At 42.9% G+C, this 18,071-nt stretch overlaps 2 protein-coding genes across 10 annotated transcripts in view; one reads left to right on the top strand and one right to left on the bottom strand.

The window, feature by feature from the left end:
• NEMP2 (nuclear envelope integral membrane protein 2) overlaps positions 1-9,310 on the top strand; it is a 30,652-nt gene extending 21,342 nt beyond the window's left edge. The window contains exons 8-10 of one of the 5 annotated variants that reach the window (XR_012154336.1): positions 2,123-2,299; positions 5,470-5,868; positions 8,745-9,310. Coding sequence is in view for 3 of the 5 variants with exons in the window: in XM_073306183.1 (XP_073162284.1) it covers positions 2,123-2,299; positions 5,470-5,701 (409 nt within the window). In the remaining 2 variants the exon portion in view is untranslated. The other 4 variants (XR_012154335.1, XM_073306183.1, XM_073306185.1 and 1 more) reach the window with 4 other exon arrangements.
• Positions 9,311-10,454: 1,144 nt separating this feature from the next.
• MFSD6 (major facilitator superfamily domain containing 6) overlaps positions 10,455-18,071 on the bottom strand; it is a 40,774-nt gene continuing 33,157 nt past the window's right edge. For 4 of the 5 annotated variants that reach the window (XM_073306190.1, XM_073306189.1, XM_073306191.1 and 1 more), the window contains 2 exons: positions 16,105-16,385; positions 10,455-12,784 (listed from right to left, as the gene is read on the bottom strand). In XM_073306190.1, the coding sequence (XP_073162291.1) occupies positions 12,620-12,784; positions 16,105-16,385 (446 nt within the window). In that variant the 3' untranslated portion in view covers positions 10,455-12,619. Of the gene's footprint in view, positions 12,785-12,979; positions 12,999-16,104; positions 16,386-18,071 lie in introns of all 5 variants that reach the window. The other variant, XM_073306193.1, reaches the window with a different exon arrangement.

The raw sequence follows: 18,071 nt of genomic DNA, 5'->3' as shown, positions 1-18,071 counted from the left end.
CTATAACCTTCATAAATACAAACTGAACAGCTTTTCTGCAGCATCCGGTAACTAATGGCTTTTCATTTGATTGATTGGTTAGACTGCAGTGACTACATCATGGTTTCATAGGTGTGACAGGAATTTGATTTTTAACAAGAGTTACCTGCAGATTCCTATAGGACAAAACACTTACCACAAGATGACGTGAGATATTGACATTAGGATACTCCGATAAAACTAGGTTAGCTGGTCATCACTGTCAAGGGTAGAGTTCAGGGGTGAACTCCTACCCCATTAAAGTCGATGGGAGTTTGCTAGTGACTTCAATAGATCCAGGTTTTCACCCCAGATGTCCTTATTTACTCTTACCAGGCCCCAACACTACACTGACCTCAATAGGGGGAGAAACCTGGACCTGCATGGATCCCACTCTATAGAAGTGTGGCTGTGTGCTGGAGCTGGGGTCCACCCATATGGAGCTGCTTGCAGGATGGAGACAGTAGTTTGGAACACTTTTCAATCCTGATTTTGGCTTTCCTGTATATGGTGTGTAGCCACATGGGAACAAGCTTCTGTTTGCTATCATCCTGTGAATTTAAAATGTGTTTTATCATGTCAGCAGTAACATACAAATGACTTTAAAGGCAGTCCCAACCTGTTACACTGAACTAAGGAGCCTACAGGAAGTCAAAGGCTGAAGCTGGCTTTACAACAAACAGCAGCAACTTTTAAAATTATTACTTATATTTTTTATGCTTTACCACCACTCAGTTTTTAAAAACCATTTTAATATTTCTTTACCTTCCCCTAGATAAGTGCTGGGTTTTGGGGATTTTAGCACAACTTGTCATTTGACAAACACTGATTTTTCCACCCCAGCTGAAAAGAACAAACTACTTTAAACAGCATCATGTAAGAACAACATTTATCTGATGTAAGCAGTGCTCAGCTCCCTCTGAAGTCAATGGGAGAAGCACCAGTTTAAGCCAGTGCTGAATGTAACCAGAATATACCTTACCATAAGTATATACTCTGACATGTCAAAGTGTCTTTGTTTCTGTACTGACCCCGGCATGAATTCAGTTTTTGTTTTGACTGCTCCTGCAGAGCCAAGAGAGTTGTAGGACATACAATATAATATGAAAAATCTCTTTCAGAAAGGAAGTTTTTGATTTTACAAACAGTACATTTTAAAGTTATTTGTTTGTTACTTAATTCTACAGAACAAACCCAAACCTTGAGGGTTTGATAAAAATGATCACAGAGGATGCATAATGCAGTTTAGTAGGCATCTGTAATACTGCTGATAATCTGATCTCCTAGTAAGCTCTAGAACCTGGTCCCATTGAGCCCACTGGGAGCTTTGTCACTGACTTCAGTGGCATCAGGATTTGACCCTTACCACACAAACAATGACAAACAAGAGCCTCGATCCATTTTCCATTGTCTCGAGGGGAGAGGGAGTAAGTCAAACACAGCTGGCTAATGCAGGTACATTTATATAGAGTTTAACTCTGTTTATGGGCATCCAGCCCTCACTTGTCTTAACTCCAAAGTTACCACACCAACAAAAATTGAAAGCAGTCAATAGACGGGAACATATAGCTACAGATTATAAATATTTTTGTCTCAAACAACTCAACTGTGTAAGGTTAAGGTGCAAGTAAACAACATGAACAATTTGCAACAGATTTTAAGAGCACAGTTTAGCTACAAAGTTCCAAGGGCACACGGGGCCTGATTTTCAGCGCCATCGTCCCGGTGTGCCTATTTTGCATGTGCAAATCCCTGTTGCACCTGCAAATGGCTAGATAAGCGTCCGTTTATTAGTTTCCCTCAGGCTTCTCTGTGCATATAAAGGACCTTTTGAAAGTCAGTGGGACTTTGCACTGACTTCAGTGGCTTTGGACCCGAACGAAGCAGGCAAATGCACATGGGCCTTGGGAATGAAAATCAGGCTTATTAGGTTGGACTTCTAAAGTAGCTACTTGCCTCTCCCTCATGCCAAGGCAGGATGCTGTTATGCTGTTCCCTTAATAGTAGATGCCAGAAAGAAAGAAAAGGTCAATGTATTTGTAACGTATGTGAATTCCATGTGCGATAGATTTGGAAATATGAATTGTGTTTCTTTTTGTTTTAGAAAAATCAAGAATTCTTTAAAATCAAAAAAACGAGTGTTTCGGCTCCTTACTGAAGAGGAATACAGGGAGCAGCAGGAAACAGAGACTGTGAAAGCCTTGGAGGAGCTACGCTCATTCTGTAGGAGTCCAGATTTCTCATCATGGTTAGCTGTGTCCAAACTCCAGTCCCCTAAAAAGTAAGAAAGACTCTCATCTCTTAAAATTGAATGTATTTTATAGGCACTGTTACATAGAAGAGCCAAATACTCCTTAAAGCAGCATAATTTATAGGCCTAATCCTGCCAACACTCAATCAAACATGTAACTTTGTTCATGTGAATAGTCCTGGGCACAGATCTTGCAGCTTAAATGGCTAAGGTGGCTTGAAGGGATGCAAGGGTCCTCTCAGCTAACTTAGACAGACCTGGGAGCCTCTCTAAATTATGGCAGCCAGAATCTCTGCAGTGATGCCTGCAGCCCTGTCCCTGATAGTTCCCTCCCATTGCTGCTCCTGGTATGCCTCCTACACTGGGGCTTGCAAAGGGGTCCTCAGAAAGCAGCCAGATGGCTGTCCCCACAGTGCCTGCTTTGGTTGGAATCATCCCCTGGTTGGGTATGGAGCTCTTAGGACCCTTCTACACTGCTTCCCAGTCTTGTACATGGTGTAAAGGGGGCAGGGTGGGAGTGAGGATCTCACCCCAAATGCTGGCAGGATCTGGCCCTATAATCATAAGGTTCTGCATTACCAAACATAAACCCATTGGAGTGTCAGTCCATGTATCTTTTTCCATAGGCTGAGCACTGATCTACGCAACAGTTAGGTCGACATAAGGCAGCTTATGTCGACCTCTGTCAGTGTACACACTACAGCCTTGCTCCTGCCGATGTAAGTGCCCTACTACACCAATATAACAACTCCACCTCCATGAGAGGCATAGGACGGCTTATGTCGGTGTAGTTAGGGTGATGCAGTGTCCATGTAGACACTGTGTAACTTGCATTGGCTGTTGGCTGTCATTCTCTGGGCTCCCTGCTCGGAGCTGATCTGCCCCAGGGCTCCTGGCTGGGAGCCTGGCTGTTCCGAGGCTTCCAGCTCCATGCTGGGAACCCGTGCAGCTGCCCTATTCCCAGCGTGGAGCCGAGAGTAGGAGCCCGGGGGGGCCACCAGGCTTCTAGCGAGGAGCAGGTAGCGGGGCTGTGGGGGCAGCTGGGCTCCCAGCAGTGAGCAGGGAATGGAGAGCGGGGAGGGAGCTGGCAGGGAGCAGGAGCCTGTGGGGCAGCTGGGCTCCTGGAGGGGAGCAGCAAGTGGAGCTGAGAGACCAGGCTTTCAGCTCCCCACACTGCCCCTCTTAGGTCAGTGGAAGCACTCCTGGTGAGGATGCACACCACAGACTGAAGGAGGGTTGTGTGGACATGAACCACCACAGTAATGACTGCAGTGGCTATAAAGGGGGCAGAGTAGGAGTGAGGATCTAATATAGTATTTAGTGTAGACATGCCCTGAAATAGGACTAGGAGTGCCATGAAAATAGCATGCTCTGCCCCTGGGAATCTGAGTGGATGGAGAGACTGTCTGGAACAGTTCAACAGAGACACCGCTGGCAAAGAAGAAGAATGATGGTGGGCTAGAAAGGAAAGGCCATATAAAATGGGGGCTGGCAGCCAGAAGTGTTAGGGACATAAGAATCATCAGAATTTCAACATGCTTATCTGAAAACCGAAATAATAACCATAAAATGTTAGCAGTAGGGCTCCAGCTATTATGCAGCCACAGAACTCACCCTCGCCCCTGAATTGTTCTTGAGAATTTAAAGCGCCCTCACCTTGGAATCTGTTATCAAAACTGAGTTCAAGGGAGTTTCGAGAATGGGAACTGCACCTGCACTTGTCCTCCTATGACACTTTCTGTAGTCAGGTATTTGTAGTTTTCAAAAATAATCTGTCTCACTTGTTACCATGGAAAAACTCATACCAAGCAGAGGGAAACTAACTGGTTATATGCAACATGCTGCCAAATGCACAAAGTAAACAAAGTGAGAAGAGAGATTTTTTTCTCCAATCACTTTTAGTTATTCTCAGGAATTATTTGTAACAATAGTATGTAAAAAAAAGAGTCTGGCAGAAGTCTGATTCTTAAGTTGACCATGTCTCTAAGCTTTCATTAAAGAATAATTATATTTCTTCCCCTTACGATACCAAAGAAAACCTACCAAATGAAACCAAAGCAATGATGTCTGCCTGAGTCTGAAGTACATTTCTAAGAAGAATGAACAGCCCTGTTCAGCTCAGTGAAGTTTTAGCTCAGAAACTAATGACAATAGTATGAATATTAACCTTAACTGTTTACTGGTGATCACTGTAACAGAGCTGTTTCTTGAATGTGCTTTTCTTACAACCCCTCACTACCATTCATACCGTTCAGGCACCAAAAGCACCAAATGTCCCCCCACGTTCCAAAAAAACTCCAGCCGCCCCTCTAACTTCTGCACTGCAGCTGTCCTTTGTCAAAGTAAGATTGGCAGCATGTCAAAATGCCTGGGCCAGTGTCAAATAAATGGAGTATCAGCTCTCAAGTAGTACACAGAATATTACTGTACTATTTGTTTTCATGTTTTATTCAATGAATCCTCCATTTTGGAGTTTACCTGGAGCTGCTGCAGAAATTCCAGCCTGTCACACATGAGCGCCATAGAGAGCAGGGATCCTGCCGCGGAGTTTAGGCCCAGTTGCTGCAGAGTATTCGATGCTGTAGTGCAGGAACTCATGAGTGTTGAGCTCTTGCCCTTGTTTCTCTCAGGAATAGAGTATCAGCACTTCTTGACTTCAAATAACACCTGTAACTTACATAGCCCTTTATCTCTCAAGTTCTCCACAGACATTAATGAATCCTCATAATATTCTTGGGAAAAAGTATTATCATCCCCACTTTGCTAATTGAGAAACTGAAGCTGGGAGAAGGCAAGTGACCTACTTAGGCCTACACCGTGAGCAGTAAGAGCTGGAAACACAAGTCAGATGTGCCTGGCTCAGTCACTATGCCCTCCTTGTTCTCTAAGGAACCAAAATTACTTAATTAAAGCATGAAGCAAAGACTGAAAACATTTGAAAGGAGGATGATGAAGGAAAACAGCTAACTGAGGTGACAAAGTTCAGTAGACAAAGTTCAGATACTCCCCTAGATGATTTTCCCTCTTGTGTGTGTGAATCCTTAGCTCAGGCTTAAACTCCAGCTGCCTTGGGGGCATGATTCCTGCTCTGAATGCTGTCTATACATGCAGGTCTCTCCTCCAAGTCAGGTTTAATTGGCAGCATTCTGTGCATTTGGTTTTCTTCCTGCTTGATCTTTTCCCTTTTTTAAATCCGGCAGATTTGCAAACTTTATTTTGGGATCTCCCCACGTGTCACCTGCAGAAGTGAATGCATATGATGAGCAATATGGCATTGGAGGCTCCTTCTTGGAACAGCAGCTCTTTAGCCCAGAGCCAGAGCCGAACCTACTAGCTAATTCCATTCAGGAGGATGATTATGATGATGATGAAATGCAGGAACAAAACGAAAGTGAAAATGTTTCACACTCCAACAATATTGGATTATTCTGAACCCTTTGGAAAATCCCCTGTACGGGAAGAAAATTAAATCAAGTTGGAAAGGAAGGCTACCTTGGCTGAGTGCGTGCTGTCTCGGAGAGCCCTACTTCCGACTTGGCTGTAGAGGGCAACCAAGATTCATTGAAGGATTTATTCCTGCTTCACTGTTCAAAACAGTAGTAAGTTGCTGGGTTTCTTAAGTGAATGTTATGTTCATGTAGTTGGTATTTTGTTACCTCACCTGTTTATTTACAGGGCAGGTACCAGGCAGCAGCAGTACAAACTTGCTCCACCACTGTGCCTCAACTCCCTTGAAGAGACTGCCTCTACAGAGGTGTGATCTCTCTCCATGCCTTCAGTGCTGGGAGTGCCAGATGAAGAGGAAGTCATTTATGATGCACTTTTACTAAGTGCTCTATCTGCTAATAAATTCCTTTGAACTCCTTTCCTAAGGTGCCTTGCTTACCCCTCTGATCCCTCCATGGGATCTGACCTTCCACATCAGTTTTAAGTTCCTCACTCTCTCTCTGAGAGTCCTGCACAACTGTGTGCCTCTGCTTTCATTGCTCTTCCCTTAGCCTTTCTATCCTAGCCAAGCCACACACCTAGCCACCACCATCTTTGTTTCCACTCCCACCCATCTCTGCCCTCTTCACTGTGGCCCCCTGTGCCGAGGGCCCTCCACCTGATCCAGTTCTCCATCTCCTCCTCCAAATGTATCCTTCTCTGGGAATGTGTTTTCCCCAGTGTATTCTTCTTCTTCTTTTCAGCCTCAATCTTCCCCCACAACTAACAAAACCCCAAACCAAAACAAAAATACAAAACCCCACCATTCCAGCCCCACAAGTGTGCTCAGTAAAGGCCATGTAGCCTGGAACTGTATTAGCTGCTCCAAGGAATCTCTGTTGGTGCGGGTACCTGGTGTAAGGATAGCCAGGGAGAAGCTGAAGCTATCCAGCACAGAGCACCCATAAGTGGCCCTAGTGTCCTGGGAATCCACCGGGTTTGGCAGTAGTGGGTCCTGCAGCTCATTTCATGACTGGGAAGAAACCTGGCCTCCAGGACCACAAGCAGGGAGGAAGTGCTGGATGGATCCTCCTGGAGATCTCCTGACAGTGTGGCGTTCTCCAGGGTTTACCTCAGGAGGTGGGGATCTGACCGTGGCAAGAAAATAATTACAGTCAGCTGTCAACATCCATACGAGAATAGGAGATTCCTTCTATGGGTATCTATCTTCCTCTTTCCCCTGTACAAATGGGATCTCCCTCTCTGTTGTCCTTCAGACTGTGTCCCTTACTCCTCACTTTTGTACACACTCTGCTTCCCATTAACCCCACTAAGTATCTCCTTGTAGGAGAGCAGAGGCCAGTAATTTCTCCCCCCCAACTTCTACTCCAAACCCTCCAGGAACTGTTCCATTCCAACATTCACCTCTTTCTAAAAGGTGTCGCTCTGAAGAACAGGCTGCACTGTGTTTGAAGCCAGGCTGACTCAGTGGGTGCACTCAAAAGGAAAGTTCCCCTTTGCTGGTGAACATGCTTGGAGATTTCTCAGTTGCTAGTCTCCAGGGGGGAAACCCAAATAGCATAGAACAGTGCTAAAAAGAAACAGCTTACCATATGCACAGCTGCCACCTTACACTGAAAAGTCATCAGAGCTTGCCTTTAAATCAGCACTTCCCAGACAGAATTATAGGGAGACTCCAGGAGGCTCTAGAGTGTAAATTAAATTTTAAAATGAGAATGTTTCTGTTTTTCAATAAAGAGAAGCCTAACACCTAATTAAATACCATTAGGCCATCTTGCTCATTCAGGAAGACAAACTCATCCTAGAGAGAGAGAAGATGAGCCATGCCTATTAAACTTATAAACCAAACTGGGACCAGGATTATGTTAGCACTAAGAGGGCTCTACTGAGCAAGTCTCTAATTGTCACCAATAAAATACAGGGGGAGGATTCTGCTAGATTCCCAGCCACATCTCTCCATCTCAGTCCCAGCCTCATATTGGGCTTGCTTTGGTGCTTTTTGCTACTAGCAAGATAAACCCAACACATTAGTAGATACATTCACAAAACAGTGGTCAGAGCCACGGGAGAGGTGGATAAAGTCCAAGGTCTTTGGCTGCCTTGTAGAGGGGTGGATCTCCCCTTTAGCACAATGGACTTACATGGCTGGAGGAGGTTTATGTTACACCTGCATAGTTGAAGCTAAGTACTTGAAATGTATCGTTGTAAATATCTAGACCATCAAGGAAAGGCAACATAGTATGACACATTTCAGGCTCTCTGCACCATACTGAAGCAAGTAGAGGATTTTCAGCCACAGTGCTCAGGTAGCTGAAGGTTCACAATCTCGCTCTCTCTTTTTTTTTTTTTTTAATTAAAGGGACATATCTTGTCGCAACTTAAACCCATGTAACCCTCTTGGGCTTTATGAAACAAAGCAGCTAATAGATTGGTGATGATGCCCCACACGTGAGTAGATTATCCTTGTGAAGGAATGTACTACTCCTTTAAGGGACAGCCTGGGGTGTAATCAAGGAGACCCTGCTCCACCCTAGGGCTGGGCTATATAAACAGAAAAACTGAGCAAGAGAGAGGGAAGTAGAAACTGTGCAGATGATAGCAGGTGTTTGTTTTCTCCTCTCAGGCACGTCAGTGTCCTGGAACCTAACTAAAGGCTTTGTTTATGGATTTAAGTTTAGGAGCTGAAGCAGGTTCTGAGGTGAGGACCTTATGGGCAGGTTTTAATTGAATTACTCCCATCCTGAAGCCTTGATAAAAGAACTTTTTTTTGTTAGTGTGTGTTAGCTCCCCTCTGGGTGTTAAAACAAACCTATTGACTCCCCCCCCCGCCAATCAGGGGAAATTAAGGGGGGCACTGCTGCAGTGCCAAACTGAGCCACAAGGTGATGTACAGGGACTGCCTGCACCTCCACAATGATATAGTCACATAGCTCACTGTGAACATTAATACGTTCACTGGGGGAAAAACATACAATTCAGTACAGTTGAATTTTTCCTGCACTTTACCTGTTTTCTTGATATTTTTCAGTAGATCAAGTAGGGTGGCTGCTTCAAACACCTTCCCCTGCACCCCCAGGAGAGAAGAGCAACAACATCCTGAGATACACATGAATGTTTTAATGACTAGCTCAAAAAGAACATTAAAACAAACCTTTAAAGCCTCCAAATATCGCTAAGATCATGAACTTGAGAATTTATGAATGTTTATCTAGGTACTTATAACCCCCATTAGCCACTTGGTTTCTGAGCACTTTACAAAACACTGGAATTTATCCTCATGGCTCTCCTGTGAGATAGGTCAGTACTATCCCCATTTTAGAGGAGCACTGTGACGGAGTTGAAAGGGACATCTCAAGGTCACACACTCAGTCTTTGTGAGAGCTGGGAGTAGAACCCAGATCTCCTAAGCCCCAGGCCTGTGCTTTGCTACTAGAGCATCCTTCCTCCCTTAACAAAGGCTTGTATACTATTTTATCCTCTGTTTCATTTATTTTTTTCAACAATTTCAGGTTTTGGAAATATATGAATTTCGTGTACAGTGCACTCGACATACTATGCTGTGCCAAGCTTTTAAATAAAAATATTTTTCAGCTAGCAATGTTTGTTTGGTTCATTTTAACCACTTTATGAAAACAGTACATGTCACAAAAAAACAGACAGGTGGGTGCACCTGTTCTTCAGGGGGAGGTTGAGGTCCTTTGGTCTAAAGGGTGCAGTTCCCCACTATTATTACCAAGCTGCTTCAAAGAGGTGTTCTTCTCTTTCCCCCCAACCTCTAGAGAAGTGTTTGCATAGAGTGAAATCTTCCCAGCCCTCTCCATGCCCACAGAAGAGCCAAACCTCAGCAGAACCACAGTGTGGTGATAGTAAGATAAATACGGTTGAAGAGGAGGAACATAAGAACGGCCTTACCGGGTCAGACCAATGGTCCATCTAGCCTAATACCCTGACTTCTGACAGCAGCCAATGCCATGTGCTTCAGAGGGAATATACAGAACAGGGCAATCATTGAGTGATCCATCCCATCATCCACTCCCAGCTTCTGGTTGAGGTTTGCAGGAGGTTTCCCCTTAATGAGTATGGAAGAGCTATAGATTCCCAAGGTCTTCCCCTTCTGCTGCTCCCACATGCCCCAAAAATTAAGCAATCAGAAGAAAAAAGCGAATTAAATTTGTCCTGCCAAGATAAACTTCACTGTGCCAACACACACTGCTACTGGACACACTGGCTCAAATATATTCATTAGTTAGGAATTCGCAGTTAAAAGGACTAGAACCAGACTTTGAAGATACCCCCAATAAACCCATTTAAGCAGCCAAGATACAAATATTCAGAAAGTTATGAAAATGTGGTTACTAGTGGCAGCAGAGTAACTTTTTACTTTATCTCTTGGCCTGCAGTGAGAACTTGCATAACTCAAACCTCACCCCTCCATCTATACTGGGCTGTTTGGGATGCACTGACCCCTTATAGATCATCCCACTATTAGCTCTTCATTATTATAAGACTTGGGTGATTTGCTCCTACATTCTGCTCCCTCTCACAAACAGATTTTGATTTGAGACACTGCTTTCTTTACCTTTCACCTCATATACATTAGGGCAACACAAAATCTTTCATGGGAGAACCTTGCCAAAGCTGTTTAGGATTGATTTTTTAACTCAGATTATCATCAGGTATGTGGCCAATGTGTGATTACACAAAATGGGAAATTTAATAAAAAATTCAGACAGGTTACTTTAAACACATTATAGATATTTTATATTTTTCTTACTGCACTTTTACAATTTTCACAAATATCAAAACCCATGTGCACAAGTTCATTTTGCAACAGGGAACGAATGTACAGTTCCAAAAGAGCAGGCATTTCAGAAAAACAATTTGGAAGTGTAAACACAATATGTAAGATCTCCACCTCATGATGGAGGTGCTGTTCAATACAAGTTGAGGTAACACCATATTGCATTAACTCTCCGTATAAATGTTTTCGCTTAGCTGAGAAGATTTAACACCTTTAGCCTGTCACCCGTTCAGTTCTCTATTCCCAAAATGTTATACAAACATACAATAAATAGATTTCTGATTTTAAAGGACACTTCAATGAGTCATGAGAATTTACAATACAGTACATTTAAGTTCAAGTGCAAAACGTAACTAGTGGCTAGTTATTAACATTTATTTGTATCTCTTTGTGGTGCTGGTCCCAGGCACCAATGTGTGCGCTCTCCCTCAGCCGCATACGCCTTGCTAAGGGATATGCGAGGATAGCAGGGAAGGCCTCAGTTCATCCAACTGGGGATCCAAGGGTCTGGAATTTCCACCCACCGCTTCATTCTAAACCATCATTCTCCTCTTCCTCCCTCACACCCAGCTGTCTCATGCCACAGGCTGTGCACTGAAGTCAAGTGAGGCAGCATCCACCTTCTACAAGGAAGCCTGCTGAGCATGTGTCAGATTCCACGACAGGCTGAACATCGGCAGTTCCTAGTCACGTCAATGGAAGCTACATGGGCTCAGCTCCTCTCAGGATCAGTTCACTGACATGAGACACTGGGCCAAACACTATCCTGACTTATACCCCATGCCAGCCCATTGATTTCAACCTTGAACCCAAGTTTTCCTCTCAGCAGCAATCTGTGTTATGAACCAGCCACTGGGCTGGCTACAGTTAACATTGAAAAGCGTGACTAGACATAACTCAAAATCTTCCAGTGTCTGACACTGCCTGTGTAAAACAAGTCTCTAAAGATATGGTCATTTAATCATGTTTCTTTATTTTGGAGGGTTTTGCTCATTGAAACTCCTGTGAACAGTATCTCCCCCCCTACACCCAATCATTATGATTTATATGCAGTTCCCTCCTCAGGCACTTGAAGCTCTTATCTTCTATACATAACCATAGTAGGAATACTTAGTTCAACAATATTTAATGTGATGAAATTAAAAAAAATAAAAAGATGTTTCCAGTGGACACTCTCAATCAATCTCAAACTGCCCAATCTTGATCGAGGTCTGTGGACTTGGGCATAATATCAAACCTAAAATTACACACACATGCTCTTAGCAAACACCCTGTTTAGTGAAGGGCTGTAAGCATACTGAGTTGATTTAACCTCACCTCCATTTGCTTCTTTCTAAAATGCCCTTTTCAAAAGTTTATGCCTTGCTAAACTAAACCTACCTCTCAGAAGAGCGTTAATGGCAGCTTCACTATTCAAAGATTCCGCTCTGGGTCAGTTAATCCATCACCACATTATAAAAACATTCTTGCTGAAGCTATTCAAGGTTTTTGAGAAGTCTTTGCAAAAGACTAAGCTGCACCTTTATGTATTTACTTTGTCTAGTGTCTCTTAGTTGTTTAACTTCTTTAGGGAAATGCAATTTTTCTCCTAAAAAGAAAGACAGTAGTGTTTTCTTCTCCAGTTTAGTTTCTCTGTGGTAAAAAATTAAATTTAAACTAATTGATTAAATAGGGGAAATCACATCAAGTGACCCAGTGTTTTTTCTTCGTATTACACAACTATCAGTATAAGCTCCCCTTTCTCTACAGATTGCAAAGAATTTCATAACATTTGACCAAACTTTAGCAAAGCAACTGAGAATTTCTAAGGCAGCGAGATTCAGTCCCATTTCCTCTGCCAAGCCTTCCAGACCTTTAGCTTCCCCTGCAATGTTGCTACTGTATTTTGTCACATGAATGGTCTTAAATATTTAAAAGCTTGTGCAGCATCATGTGACGTGCCTGATTTCAAGATGTGCTGAGCGCCTGTAGTTCCTAGTCACTTAAGGTGAAGGGCTCTTTTGAGCTCTTGTTCCACCATTTCCCAGCAGAGCAGCACGATTTCATGCAGTGGATTTGATAAGATGAAGTCATCTTTGTGCCCTGCAGCAGCAGATAGAGCATTACTGACCAAGAGAAGCTGATCCAACACTAGGGGGCTCTGGGTCAGTTTGGGAGTTGAGTGTCGCTGCAGGTATTGAACAATCTCTGGATTCATCAGTGTTTCTCAGATTTGGGGGCTGTTCTGTTGGACTGGCTGCTGGAGCACTCTGATTCTCACTGGCTTTCTAAAGAGAGAGAAAACACATGCAAATGTAAGTGTATACTCTCAATACACTGCCCTAGGGGAAAATGCATTCAGACACATTCAGAAAGTGTTCTTACACTGAATGCATGCAACACAGCAAGTGAACATAAAGCAGGAAAGCAATAAAATAGTAATGTTATCTGCATATGAATGTAACAAGCAGAAAACAACTTACCTTCCATTTCTTTTCCTAACTGCACTTCCACAAGAAGCATGCAAAAAACAAACTTGCTATGTTTTAAGACAAAAACTATCAATAGAATTCTACTGTATACAGACAACAATCATCATCATGACTGCACTGTTTACTAAAACATACTTCATGCTCCCTTCTGCAAATCCACCTATATTTCCTTAACATTTTTTCTAAGATATTTCTCAGTCCCACTGAGTGGCAGCACTTTTGCAGTAAAAGCACACAAATTTCATCCAATTTACTTAGCAATAGGCTTTTTCTTAGTAATAATAGCTAGGTCAGCGATTCAAGCAGGCAATTCTCTGGTTCAAGCAAGAAGAAAATAGTTGAGAACAATTTTCTGAAAGGCTCAGTGCAAATTTTTAAAAGCTGTTTCCCAGATTATGTGATCTTATTTTAAAGACATATGCTAGCTGCATTCCCTGAGGGCCAAAGACAAAACAAGTCTTGTACAATATTAGTACTACAACATCTTCTAACCTCACGATTTATCTTGGAAGATTTGTTTTGTATCAAGTAATTAGAATGGTGAGCATGCTCCTTTCCCTGAAGGATTACTATAAGCAAGCAGTAATGTGAAATGAGGAGGCACCAAAGTTTTTCTGTCGTTAATCCCCTCTTCTATGCTCTTAAAGTTTCTCCTCCAAATGACCAAGTTTCATGTGAATTCTTTTAGGAATGCTATTTAAAATGTTTAACAAGATAGCTAGGCAGCCTTTTCTGGGTTTAGTGTTTTGTTAAATTCAGGCTAAAAGAACAAGGTGAAATAAAGCAACAGCAATGCATAGGGAGTTCATTTTTTAATTTTTAGAATTAAAATGTGGGTGTGTTCTGCAAAAGCAGGCAATTTCTCCAAGGAGCTGAAATGATTAAATATATCTCTAGCTTCATGGAACTGAGATGCATCATGTGTGCATCTTCAAATGGAGGGTGTGGAATACTGCTTCATTCTGGTTAGTTTAAAAACATTAGTTTTTAAATACCAAATTTTTACATACAAATGCAGTGGGGAAAGAAGCTATGCTTTCTTGTTGTGGTAGGGTTGAATGCTCATTGGCCAGATGCAGAACAGCAGACTGCCTTGATAAAAGTGCAACCAGCCAGGGAGGGAGGAAACATTAAGAGTCATATTTAGCCTAACTTTAAAATCTGGGATTTGGTTGAGCAGAAATAGGGTTTTTGATGTTTGACCCTAAAAACACAGGCCTTAATGAAAGACAGAGGGGCATTGCATGGATGCAAAGATATACCAGTGCAGATCCAACTGCAGGATTGGGGCCTTAATAAAACTATCCCATGGAACCAATTTTCGTTGTTCCCATAAATACTAAGAATCCTATCTACTAAGGAATGGTTCTCAATTCTATCAGTCACATGTGGAATAGATAATGCAATGCCCAAAATTCAATAGTATTAATAAAAAGGCTCCATGAATGGCTGCATGAAGTTATGAGAAAGGGAAAGAGGTTATTAAGAGAACATGTTTCTGAAGATGGCAGAGAGTTATCGGAGGCAATAAAAGACTTGAGAGCACTTCATAATTGCCCAAGTCATTTACTGAGACTATCTCCAACACTATGAACATTTGTTGATTCTCTCTCCTAGAGCTTACCATGAACTATAAACCAGCTTTCTTGCCCTGGGAGGTATGGCAGATTGTGTGTGACTGCCATTCTCCAATTTATGCCAACAACAGGGCTGGGCTTATATTGATAATTGCTTAAGAGAAGACTGATGGAAAACTGCTTGGGAGAGTGGTATGTGTAGAGAGTGTAACACGACAGCATTGTGTCAATGAGGATTTCATGGTCATTCAAAAGGAGACATTTGATTTTTCCGAGATGTGTGTGTCTGAAATTCTTCTTGTATAAACAGACATTCAAGAGTCATTTCAATATGGTTGCTCACTCTCCCTGAGGCATGCAAGTTAGTCTCATTAAAGCTAATGGAAACTCAGCATGCATATTGAGAAGGGAACATATGCGTAGGGATATTTACAAGAATATAGACCAATGGGGGAGGAGGGAGACAGCTGGTGAAGTTGGGATTTCTTCAAATGCTGCTTTGCCACATCTGCAAAGTCATGTCCAAAATCATCACCTTCCAGAAGTAGGACTGGTAGAAATGATATTTGGGTGCATATGGTATGGCAAATATGTAAGGGGGAAGCTGCACCACTCCTCCCCGAGGCAGACAGGAGAAACAGGAAGTTTATTACCCACACTGTTTGAAAAACCAGCATTGACCGCAGCAGCCCAAGTTTCCCTACATTGCCTCACCAACCACCACTGGGCTCCAACCTCGTTCTGGAGGGAGCACCCCAAAAGATCGGATGATAGTCCAGTCTCTGAGTTCGTCCAATCCTTGGCCCCTCTGCCAAGATTCCTAATAAGGGTGCTGGGGGATTCTGTAATGTGAACACTGGAAAACAACAACTCATTTCACACAGGCCACAGAACAGCTCTCAAGTTGTAGTCACTTTCAGTCACCACAAGCCCAGGCCAACCTCCAGGGGGTGAACGGCTTCATATTCCATTATTAATTTGCTGGGGTGCCCATTTCCACCATATTTTGGATGTTTGGCAATTCGCATTCCCCCTACGCCGCCAGGCTAATCTCTAAAAGGAAACATTTAATTAAAACGGAAAAAAAAAAAAAAGATAGACAGGCACGTTACACCTTAATAATTATGCAACTTTGTTAATGCTCACCCTCAAGCCACAAAAGTTCTGTAAGTACACAAATGTATTCAAACTAATATGAAAACACTGTCAGTTTAGAGGCAATTACAGTAGATCCCAGCTTGTCATGACAAAGCGGAAGAGGAGAAAGTGGAAATTAGACTATAAGAAGCAGAAAGATCTGCTCAAATGATTTACTGAGCACTCCCCCCTGTACCAAAAACATGCAGCAACTGTATTTGTTACTATCGTTCAACTACTGCTTTACACAACTCCAAGTTTCTGATCACTGATGGAGAATGCTTGCCAGATATTAACAATTTTATGGTGCTGTAGATTACATTTGGTCTTAAAACCTTCAGCAGTACATTTTTAGGTTAACATTAATGGTGATATGAATGTTGCATATTAAGAGCGGGTTACCTGCAAAGGCTGGTTTTCAGGCATCAGATTGCTTTTAGACAGCTCTACCATCTCCTTTATTTGATAGACAGCGTAAGCCAGAGTAACCCAGGGAGAAGAACTGATCCCCCACGCGGGCTTGTTCACGTCTTCCTGTTCTTCTTGATGCTTCGTTTTCTTGGGAGGAAGTCTGGGCTCAGTTCGAGGCATGATATCTTCTGACTGTTGGTGTATGAGGTCGATGGTTGCTATAGGAACAGGGCTGGAAGGCACTGGGATCCTTTCTGCCAGCATTGTCTTCTCTAAAGTGTAGGGCAACATAATCATCAATGAAGTCAATGATCATTACAAGGAAATGGAGAATCAAAGCACTGAATATGAACATACACAAACATGCTTTGCAATAAACTAAGAATTGCTCTGTTCCCTCACTGTGATTCAAGGACCTCTTGATGCCAACTGGCAGTGGGTACAGGGATTCCTCTGGGCTCACCAAAACAATGTCATGTAAGGTCTCTAATGAAAGCCCAGGTCACACTGGTCATTAAGTAATCATTGTGAGATGTATGTATGGAAAATATGTGGAGTTATGCATATACACTGAAAATTATGTTCTTTAGGTGTGCGAGTTAAGACAGACCACCAAAAGGTAATCCACATAATCCTGGCAGGCAGGGGGGAAGAGATGCTTATCTCACTCTGGCCTGTCATAGGCAATCGGACTATTGTATCTTTCACAATAAACACCTGTTTGCAGTCTGAGCAAAATGCTAATCAATAGATCACACGGGCTGGAGGAAAAAACAAACAGCAGGAGTTATCCTGTTTAGGGGTAAGACAAGGCAATGCCTTGTTAGTTAAGTTCAATGTCTACAAGGCATGTTATGATTTTATTTTAGATGTAACCATTTGTTTTCAATATGCTTACTCACTGTCACTTGAATCTCTGTTCTTTGATAACACACGTATTTGTGTGTTCACTATGTAGCTATCCCTAAGTGCTGAGGTGTTAAGCAAAGTGGGGATCCTGGGTTGAATTTTACAAGCTGGAGCATATTGTTCCTTTGGGAATAGAGGATCTACAAGTCCAGAGAGTGCTCAGTGGAACAGGGGCTGCACCCTCCACAGGGAGGATTCGGGCATTGGTGGGCACTTATCTCTAACAGGTACAGAGGCAGCGAGGCCTGCGGAGCCTGGAAGCGAGAGCTTGCGTTGCCAGAGGCTGGTGGCTTCAGGGAGCTGAGCCCCAGCCAGCACAGGCAAAGCTCCCTCATGCTAAGGGCAGGTGGTGGTGAGGTGCCTCATAGCCTTGGCAGTAAGGATTGTGCTGTTCCCCCCTTGCACACGCTTCTATTGTATGTACACAGTTAAGACTGTGGCTCTATCACAGTTTTACTTTTGATTTGAAAAGGACTGTTTTCAATCGAGCCGTCAGAAAGACAGAAGAGCCGCACCTGTAACCTCAGTGACAAGTATCAGGTGGCTAGGCGAGCACTGCAAATGCCTAAGTGAGACACCTTTCTTTAGATGGGTTTTTTGAAGCTTATAAAGGCAGGATTAATATCAACGACGAGCGGCTAAACCATCTCAGGTTCCCAGATGATATAGTGCTGATAGCCGAAAATACCGCCCAGCTTGAGAGAATGCTTAAAGAACTGAACGTGAAAAGTAGTCAAGTTGGATTAAAAATGAACCAGTCGAAAATGAAATACATGAGATCAGATGTTCTGCCAAGAACCCAAATAACTCTTGGAGGAGAGCAGATCCAAAAGGTTGATAAATACGTTTATCTGGGCCAAGAAGTCAACATGCGCCACCATCAGAAAGGCGAACTGTCGCACAGAAAAAAAGCTGGATGGTGCGCATTCAATGACATCAAGGACAGATTAGCAGAACAACTCGTGCGAATCTTTTTAACTTGACCGTGCTTCCAGTGATGTTATATGGCAGCGAAACATGGTCGCTGACAAAGATCGAAGAACATGAAC

This window comes from Lepidochelys kempii, chromosome 11, assembly GCF_965140265.1.
Source record: "Lepidochelys kempii isolate rLepKem1 chromosome 11, rLepKem1.hap2, whole genome shotgun sequence".
In the NCBI taxonomy this organism is placed as follows: Eukaryota; Metazoa; Chordata; order Testudines; family Cheloniidae; genus Lepidochelys; species Lepidochelys kempii.
The sequence above is the reverse complement of the archived record's forward strand: the minus strand, read 5'-3'. Positions and strand labels throughout refer to the sequence as shown.